At 35.5% G+C, this 13291-nt stretch overlaps 1 protein-coding gene across 1 annotated transcript in view; it reads left to right on the top strand.

Moving 5' to 3' along the window:
- The window catches only part of NEK7 (NIMA related kinase 7), a 143459-nt gene that overhangs the window by 94487 nt on the left and 35681 nt on the right, over window positions 1-13291 (top strand). The window contains exons 6-7 of the mRNA XM_007451744.1: window positions 6088-6196; window positions 7281-7388. Coding sequence (XP_007451806.1) covers window positions 6088-6196; window positions 7281-7388 — 217 coding nt within the window. The remainder of the gene's footprint in view (window positions 1-6087; window positions 6197-7280; window positions 7389-13291) is intronic.

Raw genomic sequence — 13291 nt, 5'->3', positions numbered from 1 at the left:
CCTGCTGAATCTCTTGTATACGATTGCTATCTATCTTATTTTATACATGACTTTAGAATTATTCAGAAGTCTTAAGGTTACAGATTAGTGGCGCTATCTGAAAAAACTATACAGAATTGAATATTCTATACATAGGTACCTACCTACCTACATCATGCATGTACACCTGTCTATGTGTAACCATGTAGATTTATGTCTGTGTGGTTTGTATATGTAGGTGTGTTATACAGCATTATTTTTACAGAAGCAGTGTTAACTGATAAAGTATCCCTTGGGTTTTCTTTGATACCTGAGAAGTTTGGTAATAAAGTAGTATTGAACTTAGGGATTTTAATAAATTGAAAATTGTGTACCATAATGGCCATTATGTCGTCCTGTGAGCATAATGAAAAAGTGGTGTGTAAGTTTTGAACTATATTTACTTAGGAAAAAATAAGAAGATAATTTTCAGGGAACTTTTTGCTCCTTCTGTTTGAAGGTAATATTGATTGAAAGCTGCCTTTATAAACCATTTACCACCACGAGCAGTAGTGCTCGTAGCTGTAGACGATTAAGTAGAGAGAAGAGGTATGGACTTCTGTCCCATTTTTCTTTGTTCAGATTTCTACTGAGAGACTTTTAGTGTCTCATTATTGTTCTTCTGTCTTCCTTGTCCATTAAGAATATTGAAATATCTTTCTAACTCTCTTACTATTGTCTGGTTTAACATAACTAGAAAGAATTCATCAAAGAGGCAAGTGTTGCCCTCTCTGTTTGTGACCTTCCATGTCGTCCTAAAGATGGACTTTCTGCTTTTTCATCTCACCACCTCTGTCTCTAGTCCTCAAATGCAGCAGAGACAACATCTTAAGTATTTCCAAGTATTTTCCCATGAATTTTAGGAACATGGAAGCTTCTCTTAAGAATTATCAACGTGGCAGCAATGCAGGCATCATTCCTTGTAGTAATTCTGATACATTCATATCTTTTTCATTGATTTTTTAAAAATATCCTAAGTTTCCTTGCCACTGATGTGTGAACATTTAGAAGGCAACTTTTCAGGGGGAAAAATATTGTGACTTTATAGGAGCTTATTTTTCTTGTTTGATAAATAAGGTCTTTTTTTTTCCCCCCCAAGGCTTAATTACTCAGAAAAAATATCTTATCTGTTTCACATTTTCTACCATAAGATAAAATATGTTTTCCACTTCCATTATTAACCTATATGATTTTGACTTTGGGGAATGAATGGATTACATTGATGTTCTATTAAATTATAATTAGAAACAGCTGAGTGCACTTAGCAGCTTTTCTAACATTTATAGGAAAGGAAAAAGACAAGTAGAGCTTGGATGAGAAATGTTTTATCAAAGAGGATAAAATTAGGTGCAGATGATAAGTATTTTTAGTGATCTCCTGACTGCCAAGCCCATACTGCTTGCATCTTCTAAAGCAACTTAGGATACCTAAATTTTATTGAGTGCCAAGGGTGAAAATATTCACACATTGCAAATTAGTATCACATACCAAAATTCTAATTGAAACATAACTATTTTATGCGTTTATATAATTCCCAGAATTGGTGTATAGCAAATACTTGTACAGTTTAGTCTGTTGACACCTTCTTATGCCTTTGGAATAAAAATATTTCCATAGAAAGATTGATACATAATAAAAATCACACTTAGAGCTGTCAATTACACTTTTAGAAGCATCCTGTCTTTTCCATCACCCAGTCCCTGTGCATTTAATTCTTTGAAATAACCACTGCAAAATATCATCTTATAAAAATGCATTATACTTACAGAAATGTTTGGGAACATAACATCCCTTCTGTTGGTAAATGGTTGACCTAATTACAAGGTCACTTACCTTATAATTACCGAATTACAAAGATTTGACCTGTTATCTCATGTGAAGGCCATTTATAGCATTAACTGGACCTATGGGGATCTCAGAGGTATTAGGATTGTTATTTTTGCTTTGTTTTTATCAGCTGGAGATTTAAAGGACAGGACATACTAGTAAAATTTGTTATTTTTAAGTGTGAAAATGTGCCAATCAGGCATTTATTATTTGTGTTTTATTTGTAACTGAGATACTTTAGAGGCGGCAGGTGCCACACAGATCATCTCCAAACTCTGTTTAATATAGTGAGGACACAGAGGCCCAGCAAGGTTAAGCGGCTTGTTCAAGGTCACACAGCCATTACTGTCAAGAATCAGGTCTGTTATTAAAGGCGCATATGGATTCTGTGAGTGGCACATGAAACATTTGATGACACTCCCAAGCAGGAAATAGTTCCTCATAGTGAACATAAATTACTTACTTCCTCTTGTTAGATACTTGGAAGAGATGGAAAACAGCTGAGGCCTGCAATGCCAGTTCTCATATAACTTCATTATTTCTTGTTATTTAATTACCGTTTCTCTTAATTTTCTTCAAGAATGACTTGCCTGACAGGATTGTATTTGTTGTTTTTTTGGTTTTGTTTTTAACTACAGCAGTATGTTGTTTCCAAAGGATGCTTGGTATATGGTTCCCAGGACCAGCACACAATCGTGGGTCCCCTTGTTGACAAATGATTAGGAATTTCTAGGTGGCAGAACAGAGCATTACACTCTGTGCAGGGCCCTGCATGAACGTACGGGCCGCACACCTGTGAAGCTGGCACTTTGGTTCTGGGTGTTTTGTCTGAAACTTTCTTGTTAAAAATTAATATACCAAACTACGGGCTTAAATATTTTGATACACTATAGAGATTAACTCTTATTTTTTATCCAACAAGATAATTTTCTGTTCTTTCTCTGTTGATGAGTTTATGCTGGGTAATACTGTTAAATTTTTTCCCCAAGATTTCCTGAGGAGGAATGCTAGAGTTATAAAACTTAGAAATAAATGTATGTGCTGTTTGGAGTAGTGGTGTCCAGATTCAGGAACCAAATGACCCAAAAACTGATACTTGATAAGCAGTGTCCACTGTGTAATTTGGTCTGGGGCATTTAATTTGTAGGAGGATGTTTGACAATTTAAAAAAAAGATGTGACTATTTTCCAAAAATCTTTGAATGGTAGCAGCTCGCATCAGCTAGCCTCTTTTATATTAATACACATCATTCAGTGACATTGCACATGTTTTACCAGGGATGCTGAATTTCACCTAAGTGAGATGCTGGTAATCCTTTTACACATAAGTGAGAATATAATATAACCTGATGTTTGTATATGCATTTTACATGTACCCTGGCTGCCTTTTTTGTTACATCTTTTCTTTTGATGTGAATAATGTTCAGTGTTTATTTGAATAATGTTGATGGAGATAGAAAAATATGCTTTTAAAGTAAACAGTATTTGAAGCTTTGCATAGAAAAAAGATGAACGTACCTTTGAAAAAAAGACTAAATAATAATTCTGTCCAAGTGGTTAGGTATACCCGAGTGCTAATTTCTGTCTTTTCATGACTTTTTAGATATTTTATTTTCAGATATAAAAAGTTAAAATTCTATTTTATAACATAAATATAGTGAAAATGACATATCCTGTAAGTTTTTTCACAGAAATCTTTATTACTACTAATGTTTAAAAATTATTTATTGCTTTATTAAAAACTTACCGCATGATAAATAAATGTACATTTTTTATTTCTGTGCATTGGTATTAGATTTTTTCCAAATCTAGAGCTGAATATTTATGTGGGACTGTCTTTTTTCGAAAGAAAGATAGGATTTTTGAACAGTAATGCTATTTAACTGGATAATTAACTTTTAAAAGATATGTATATATTAGAATAAGTTAAGAAAAGATGGTTCTTTTTTTTAATACATTGGCATTTTGTAAGTTCCTCCTTTGTAGTGCTAATATATATTTTACCAGTAGTAAAAAGAATTCAAATTTGTATTGCCTTTTTTCTGTTCATCCTCTTTTTAAGAGATAGCCAACAGTGCCACCATCAGAACAGACAGCCTTTTCTCATCATAAGTATTGGTTTCCTCAAAAAAAAAAAAAAAAAAAAAATCGACACTGACGGATGGTTGAAAAACTGCATGTGTTTAAACAGACACATAAAAAATATTGGGAGATAACCAATGACGTAATGAAACTGCTTTTGATTTATTTTACGATCCAGTCAAATTCCTAAAATTATTCTTCAGAAACATGTTAGTAATTTAGATAGTTACATTTGGCCAAGTCATTCCGTCTCGGTAGCATTATATTGATGCCAGTTTATTGCTATCACCTTTAATTTGTTATTGAAAGAAACGATCTTAAACAAGAATATGAAAACATGAAAATATCAGACTATCTTGGCCTGGTTACATCTTCCATTTTGAGGGCAATTTTTTCATTCTGCCCTTTCCTTTATATATGATTTATTTTTTAATAATGGAATTTTAAAGGTAAATTGTCAGGTTAATTATAATTATGGTGGCTTCAGAATCTATATTAAAGCACAAGATTCTTCTTTCATGGTCTGATACTTACATGATACGGTATATTTATTTTTGAATGAAAAGAAACCTGGTCCCCATCTTCCTGTTGACATCAAACAGTCTTCTGATATGCTAATCCAGAGTGAGGGAAAGCACATAGACTGGCTTTATTTGGAGTCATTCCAAGTCTGAAAGAATATTATGTGTATAGAACTGATTTTGCAGCATTCCCCCCATAGAATGAAAACCGTTGCTGACACAGTCTGCACTTAATAAGACTTAACGTTGAAACATGATATGGGAGGTTTTCACCATTTTAGTATTAACCCTGATTTGCTTTTTAATATCCTGGTCATCTAATTGTTATTTGTTTTTTTGCTCCTGATGTAATAGCTTTTGAAATTGCTAATAAGTTCATTTCTGTAGTATGTGTTCCAATAGAGATTAACCTAAAGTGATTCACTTTTCCTTAAAGATTTATCCTTTGGTGTATTGAGTGAATATGGGACAGTAGATATAATCCTTTGCTAAGTATAAAGTAGGGATACTAGCAGATTTGTTTCCCTGTATTGTTTTTCCTTTCAGCCTGCCCTCAACTGGTCACAGGGGTAGGGACTGACACAGCTCATTATTTTGGAATCATCTGAAGTACCATTCTCCATATTCAATAACAAAAAAAATCAAATTAGTTGAACTTTCAAAAATGTCAAGTCACCAGATAAAGTGCATTAAAGCACGTATTTAAATGTCGATGTCTATTAATAAATGTATATCTTAAAAAGTTAAAATTGTCTGAAAATTTGTTTAAATGAAATACTTCTTCATGTTGGTCATTTATAGATTTTGCTAAGTAGGAAACCAATTACACTTTTGTTTTTGAAAAATAATTTTTATGTAAAGAATCTTTATAAATCTTATGAAGCTACGAACTGTGTTCTTGAATCAGCATATTATTAGTATATTCTTCTAGCAAAGGTAATGTAGAAAAATGGGCATGAATATGTACCTTTGGTTTTGCAGTTATTTAGTTATTGCCCTCTTATGCGTGATGGCCCACTCCTTCCAAGCTAGCAGCATATTTACACTCAGCTTTTTGGCCCTGGTCTTCCTGTAATGTTTTGCTCCCATATTTAGTTTCATTCGTTCAAAGCAAAGTGCAAGTTTGAGTTGGAGTATGCAGTGGAAATATTCATGAAAACTTTTCACATAAATCCCTTTTATTTATTTAAGTTTTAATAAATTAAGTGATATTTCAAATCACCAAGGATGGTTCAATATTTAAAGGAATTCTGCTTCACTACCTTCTGTCAAGAGAAGGACTGTCTTGTAATGAACATAATCACCTCCATGTCTCTAGACTCTTTTATTCTGGCTATTCTTAAAATAAAATCTGACATCCTCCTTTTAGGATAAGAAATTACTTTATGTGGATGTTAATTTTTTGAAATAGATGGACACCACAGAGACGTAGCATGATATGGCTTGTGCTGACCTTAGATACAATAAGGAGACATTTAAGCCATTGTGTCCGGTAAAAATCTTGCTATCCTTTCACTATGGAAAATCGTGGTTTTTAGCTGGTAATAAGTAGATAAAAGTAGGTGTTTTTCTGACTGAAGTCAGAATCTAGTCTGAAGATAGTTTCTTTTTTTTTAATCTTATTTAAAATTTTTAAACAGCATTTTAAGAAACAAAAGAGGCTAATTCCTGAAAGGACTGTTTGGAAGTACTTTGTGCAGCTGTGCAGTGCTCTGGAGCACATGCATTCTCGACGAGTCATGCACCGGGGTGAGTTCAGTTATGAGTAACTTTTAGTGTTGGTGTCAACGATGCGCAGTATCAGGCTTTCCCAGGTAATTTATTTCCAAGTTTTGATTTTACTAGAATGATAAGCCTTTAAGTGAAGACTACTTGGTTTTTTTTTTTTTTTTTGCGGTACGCGGGCCTCTCACTGTTGTGGCCTCTCCCGTTGCAGAGCGCAGGCTCCAGACGAGCAGGCTCAGCGGCCATGGCTCACGGGCCCAGCCGCTCCACGGCATGTGGGATCTTCCCGGACCGGGGCACGAACCCACGTCCCCTGCATCGGCAGGCGGCCTCTCAACCACTGCGCCACCAGGGAAGCCCTGGTTTTTTTTTTAAATAAGAATTAGTTATTTTTCTGTTTGACTTTTTTTTTTTTTTTTTTTTTTTTTTTTTTTACTGATTGTGTTGGTAAAAGAAAAGAAATAGATGCAGGAAAGTAGTTGAACATGCATAAGGAAGAGTTTTTTTTTTTTTAATGAACTATACATTACAGCTACTTAGATTTTTAATGTTCAGCATTCACTGTTAATATATTTGTAGTTATCAGTCAAATGGTTGGGTGGAATGTATGAAGGTTACATCACTAAGGCATCAATCCCTTGATTTGGGGGTTTGAAAAATTTCAGTACAATTTATTTAAGCAATTAAAATTTCTGAGGTCATCTAAGTAAATAATTACCTGTGTCAGAGTTATGATTTTATATTTTATGTAAACATGTCAATAAATTGCTCTTTAGTGGGATATTCTATTTGAAATTGATATAAGAAGGGCACAAATTTATTTTGTGCTTTGAATTTCACAGAAGTTTATTTGAAAATGGAAAACAAAATACATTTTAAATGAAAATGAATAGTGATCATCCTGCATTGATGATTATCTGTCTGTCATGGGACTGAGACTCAGAAATATTAGGCTATATGAAAATTACTCAAAATAATTGGTTAAAAATTCAAACTGACTTTCATTTTTGAGATATATTTTAAATTCAACAATGAGAAGTGTTTTTTAATCCCTTGAATATACCTAAACTGACATCATCTTTCACTTGATCCCTTCATTTATTCACAGATATAAAACCAGCTAATGTGTTCATTACAGCCACTGGGGTCGTCAAACTTGGAGATCTTGGGCTTGGTCGGTTTTTTAGCTCCAAAACCACAGCTGCACATTCTTTAGGTAAGAGACGCAGTATAATTTCATTCGGTTATCTACCCCTCTTCCCCCCATCCCGCCCATATGGTTAAAAATGTAAGGGATGTACAGATTACACGCTAGCTTTTATAGTCTAAATAAAACTATTTTAAAAATCATCAGGTCCTGAGCTGAAACCTGTCAGGTATAATGTGTCCGTTCATGTGACAGTTGGATACTTCTGTTAGTTTGACCCTCAGGCAGGCATTTAGTAAAAGAAAATGCCAATGAACAAATCTAGTTTTAACCATTGCCATGGATCCTTCCTTTTCTTTTACATTAATAATATTAAGATAATATGAAGAATAAACCATATCTTGAAAAAGGGCCTCACCTGACCATTTAAAAATACTATAGTTGTTTGTAAATGTTTATTTATTAAAGTAACATACATGGTTGTGATTGCTCTAGAGGGGGGACCTAGAGATGATCTGTGGCTAAGGAGGAAGATATTCCCCTAAGTTATAAAGAAGAAGATAGTTGTAATTTATTCATTCTAGAGCTGATAATATACGAGTGTCCTTTGTACCTAAAATAGAACTGAGTGTAGCTATTACAACATTATATTAATGGAAAGAAGGTTGTCCAGTTTAGAAACAATAGAAATTACAAGGAAGAAATAATTTTTAAATTGAATAACTTAAAGGGAGTGATAGAGCTTCTCCTGAGACTCTTCAAATCATATTGTCCCCTTGTAATATGACTTTGTCAAAGTGGTAACAACCAAAATAAAAGAAGGATTAAGATAAAAATAAGTTGGCTTTAATTTAATGATGCCCCATCTTTGGTGAAAGATGAAATCATTGAAAACAATTGATTTTTTGGGTAAAATTATTGTTTTTAAATGAGAAATAAAAACATTTTAAATGGCTTGATGAGGAATAAGTGAGTTACACTAAATAACAAAGTAGTGAAACGAGCATCTGAATTAGTTGACGGACACTTTTAAATGGCTTTGTCATAAAGGTCCTGTGTGGCCTTGAACCTGTCATTTAATTCTTCTGTATCTAGGATAGTGTGTGGCACATAAGTAGGCACCTGATCAATATTTGCTGAATGACAAGATATTGGGTCCTAGATTAAGAAGTGGTGGGAAGATAGTACTTTACCCTTTACACAGAGTTTCAGTTTTGTCCAGTACTTTAAGAAAATAAAATTTCAACTGATGCCGAGTAACAATGTTTTAGTTTTCTCTTTCACTTTACATTTATTCTTGCAGAACATTACAGTTTTTTCAGGATGGGAAAATTTGATATGAAGTTCCATAAGAAATGCATAAATTTGCAGAGCACTTTAATAAAGTTTTATTTGGAAGTTCCAACTCTGACAATGCAAATAGTAGAGGATTTCTGTGAAGAAAACTTTAGACTGTTCCAAGCCAGTGCCACTGATCGTTAGGGAAGATAACGTGTTCACTGTTACTCATCTGAACGGAATATCCTAACAGCACTCTGTTGTTAATCTACTTAGAAATGCTAGGTTACAGTTACACATGCACACACATACGTGCACACAGGCACGACTGCACGTATCCATGCTCCTGCACACATATGTGTGTTGTGTAATTGCTGCTTTGCAGGCTGTCGCTCTGAGCATGCCGTAGTTGCCTGACCCTAAGTATCCAGCATACTGTGTGAAAAAAACCAAATCTTAACAGTTTAGGAAATGGGCTTCTTTAGCTTGCCTGTCACTGCCTCTTACAAAAGTCCTCAGTGGGGTTTACCAACGTGTATGCATGTCTTAGATTTAGGTGATGTGTTATTATATGATACAGAGAGTAAAAATTTAACAGATTTAATAATACATTAAGAATTTCTAACATCAGTTTTTATCTAAATCAATTCACTTAGGGTCATGTAGTTTGTGTGTGTGTCTGTGTGTGTGTGTGTGTGTGTGTGTGTGTGTATGGATAATTATAAAACATAATTATAAAACATTCTGAGACACACCTGAAGTACAGACAGTGAGGAAGTAGCAATGAGACTGGTTTGTTTGATGAATGAATCAATAGAAAAATAATTTGTTTCATAAGTATTTTTGTTTTCCATATTATTTGGAGAAAAATATTCTTAAAATAAGAAAACATGCTTTATTCCTGCCTATCTTTTCTGTGAAGTAAAGATTTTGATGGTTTGAAACTGAAGTTACTAAGCAAAGTAAGTTGAACATCAAGAATTAAAGTTTGAACTCTAGCCTACCAAGGTATCTGGACCCAATAAAAATCCTATGTAGAAGGATCAGGAAAATTCTTTGCTAACAGAGAATATGTATAAAATAACAAGGACCGAAATTGTGACGTAGACTTACGTTTGTTGACAAGTTGACCCTAATTTTTGCTTTTAAAGAATTATTGCCCTCCTGTGTTACTGACATATATTATTTTTAAGAGCAAATTTAAAAGATTGCTTTTAAAATAAACAATAAGGATATATAGTACAGCATAGGGAAATTTAGCCATTATTTTGTAATAACTTTAAGTGGAGTATAATCTGTAAAAATATTGAAACTGTATTGTACACTGGACATTTATAATATATAAATTATAATATAATAAAAAATAAAAGATTGCTTTTATTTTTCCAAAAAGTACTTAAAAAATGTGGCCACCTATACAAATTAATTTTGCTCACAGAAAATATGATAAACTGTATGTTTTATAGTATGTTGATTTTTTTTTCTGATTTTGCTGAGGATTAAATCTGTAGGGCATGATTTATTTATTCACAGTGCAGGTTTAAATATTAGTGGAACTACAAATGAATGAGATCTGTATATCGTTCATAAAGGAAAATCAGAATAAGTTTACTTTGAATGAAGTCTGTTCTGGTGCCAAATTTTGTTTAATTTTGTAAAGGAGATTTTTTTCAGGAATTTAATTCAAAAAGGCAAAGATACCTAGGATTTTAGAAATATCTTGTTGTAGTAACAGATTTATACTTTATTTCAAAATATATTTTTTTCAAAAATCAAAGATTTTTCACTTATTTTTATTCAATCATTAGTAAGGAACACACTTCCAAATTTTTTTGTATTTAACAATCCTTAAGAGATTGTCAAGTCCTTGAATTTTTCAGTTTTCTCTTCAATTTCTATCTCTTATTTGTATCATTTAATTACATGGTAACATATCAACATACAACAAAATCTCTGGTTCTCTCACATTTTCTGTAGCAAATGAAGTTGTTTAGGTGGCCATGTTTCCAGTCAGTTTTCACAACCAGTTTTTTAACTAAGGAGTATGTCAACATAGAATAATAATTCCTTAAATTCAGGGTTAAAATTACAGATACTAAATCTGATGTTGCTGGATGTTCAGACCATGTTCAGTTCTTCAAAATTGGAAAAAAAAAAAAAATCTCAGAGGCCTTTAGTTTTTCTTCTGCTCCCACTACACACAGTGTCTCCCAGTCTCTTCACTTTCTGTCCTGTCCTCCTTAATCCACAACAACTTCACGTTTGGACTAGGAAATTATCCTCCCTTGTTTGTAATATTCCTTCCCCAAAGACATTATCTGATCATGTTACTTCCTCCAAATCTTTGACTGTTCCCTGTGGCCTAAAGAGTATCGTGAAAAGTCCTTGGCTTCTTGTTTGGGGTCCTCTAGGTCGGTGTCCGCTGGCCCACTCCCGTCTTTGGCTACCCACCTACCTCATGATGTCTGCCATGCTTTTCCTCTTGCCTTGTTCTGAACGTGAGACAGAACAGAGGACACCTGGATTTACCTGCCCATTCTTCTGTAGGACCCTGATCAAGCCCTTCATTCACTTTTCTCAGGTTCAGTTTCCTGGTTTCTAAAAATGGAAATGTGGGTAATAACCATCCTATGTCAAGCAACCCCTAACCTAATGATAAAATGAACGCAAACATGTTTTCTGAACACTGCAAGTTGCTGTATCAATGTGAAGTTGCTTATGTTAAAATGACAGTGGTGTGGGGAGAAGAGGAGAGGGAAGTCATGGGAAATTTATTTATTCTGTTGAAATACCTGAACTGGTTCATTCAAAGACACAGGTGCTAAATCAACTAAAATTGATTTCATTAATGGGTGATAACCTGCAACTGGGAAAACATTAGTCTGTGTTTACAGTACTTTCATGCTGTTCCATTTACTTAAAGACAGATTCCCATTTTTCTGCCTTCTCCTTGTAGACCTTCTGCTGTCCTGCTCTCTGGCCAGTTCGGTTGGTCAGACGTAGTGCAGTCATTTACAGAGTTGCCTGTGCTCCTGGAGGTGGGGAGTAACGTGCCTGATTGTTCCGTACAGTTTGCAGCCCTTCAGCTCCCTGAGGTCCTCGCAGGAGGACGTGAGCCATGGATGCGCACTGTTCCCCTTCTAGAGCCCAGGAGACTGAGGCATAGGAGGCGAACGGGCTTTGCACCTGGAAACCAGTGAGGCGAGCTTCCCTAGTCTGCGGTCCCTCTTCCGCCCGGCACTGTATGTTTTTGCTGTATCCGGACCTTGTGGCGTTTTCCCTGACTCTGCCACAGTTTTCGGACTTGTTGTTACTTCCCTCCATCGGGGTTACCTTATCCCGCTGTGCACGTAGCTGAGGGGCCTGCAGGTGAAAGTGCAGTTTGCCCCCATCCTGCACTTGACTGTTCTGCATGCCCAAGACTCAGAAGTCAACAGGATGGAAGTCTTTCTTCACAACCATTCTGTCTACCAGCAACTGGGGCTGATATTTCTAAGGAAGCGGCTCTTCTAGACTGAAAACGAAAACTTCACCAAAACCTGTGAAGTAGGAACATGGCGATCAAGGTGTAATTTTTCTCATGTCACCTTGGATTATTTTAAAATAATCCAAATATATGATTGTCAGTCAAACCATATCAAACTGCCCTAATTTCCTGTGATAATGACCCAGAGGAATCGTCCACGGCTACTAAATATCAACAGCAAACATAGCAGTGAATATGCGCACAGCATTTATTATTTGCAGGCACTTTTAAAGCACATTTTCTCCTCTGTGCCTTCATGTTGTGTGGGGCTAGGGTGGGGATTACCGAGCTCTCTGTGTTTCATACTGAACCTGATCCCCACACACACCATCCCTACGGTTCCTGATCCTTTATCCTATTTTCATTTTTCTGTTTTTCCTGTAGGACTTTGTATCTTCGAATATGCTGTGTTACTCATTACGCTTAGTGCTTTCTGTCTTTCTGCCTCAGCCATGTGAAAGCTTCATGAGGACCGGGTTTTTCATGTTTTTGGTTCTCTGATGTATCTCAGATGTGTAGGAGAGGGCATTGCACATAGTAGATGCTCAGTGCATACTGATCAAATGAATTAGAGACAGGCTACACATCAAAGGATGGATTTAACTAAATATATCAGTAAGTATAGGTTAGATTATGCCTCAGGAAGAAACAATAACAGCATTTAGTTGCTTAGCACTGAAGCGTATTATTTCTCTGGTCACCTGGAGCCAGCTGTGGGCCCCCGTGTGGGTCCCGGTGGCCGCCCTCCCTCCAGGTGGTCACTTGGCATTTCAGGGGGCTTCAGCCTTGTGTGATCTTCATGAGGCGAAGAGATCATGGAGAATCACTTACTGGCTCTTAGTTAAGTCTTTCTACTTGAGTGTAACACATTAATTCCCATTCGTATTGTATTGGCTACAACAAGTCTCGTGGCCGCATCCATCTTAAAGGAGTGGATGAATAATTCTCGCAGGTGTTCAGGAAGAGGAGAACCGAAAACAGTGAAGGTGAGCGCTGTCCCCCTTCATTGTCCATGAGATGAAGGAAACATACCTCATTCATTTGTTTATGTGGTTTGGACTCCTTCTCTCCTTGTTTATTTTTGTGACATACTTGTAGCTATTGCACCTGAAGGGTAATTAGCTCTCTTGATGGGATTGTGTGGCCGGCGGGGGGGGGGGGGGGGGGG

The sequence above is a fragment of the Lipotes vexillifer genome, unplaced genomic scaffold (genome assembly GCF_000442215.2).
Source record: "Lipotes vexillifer unplaced genomic scaffold, Lipotes_vexillifer_v1.1 scaffold2419, whole genome shotgun sequence".
Lineage (NCBI taxonomy): Eukaryota > Metazoa > Chordata > Mammalia > Artiodactyla > Lipotidae > Lipotes > Lipotes vexillifer.
The sequence above is the reverse complement of the archived record's forward strand: the minus strand, read 5'-3'. Positions and strand labels throughout refer to the sequence as shown.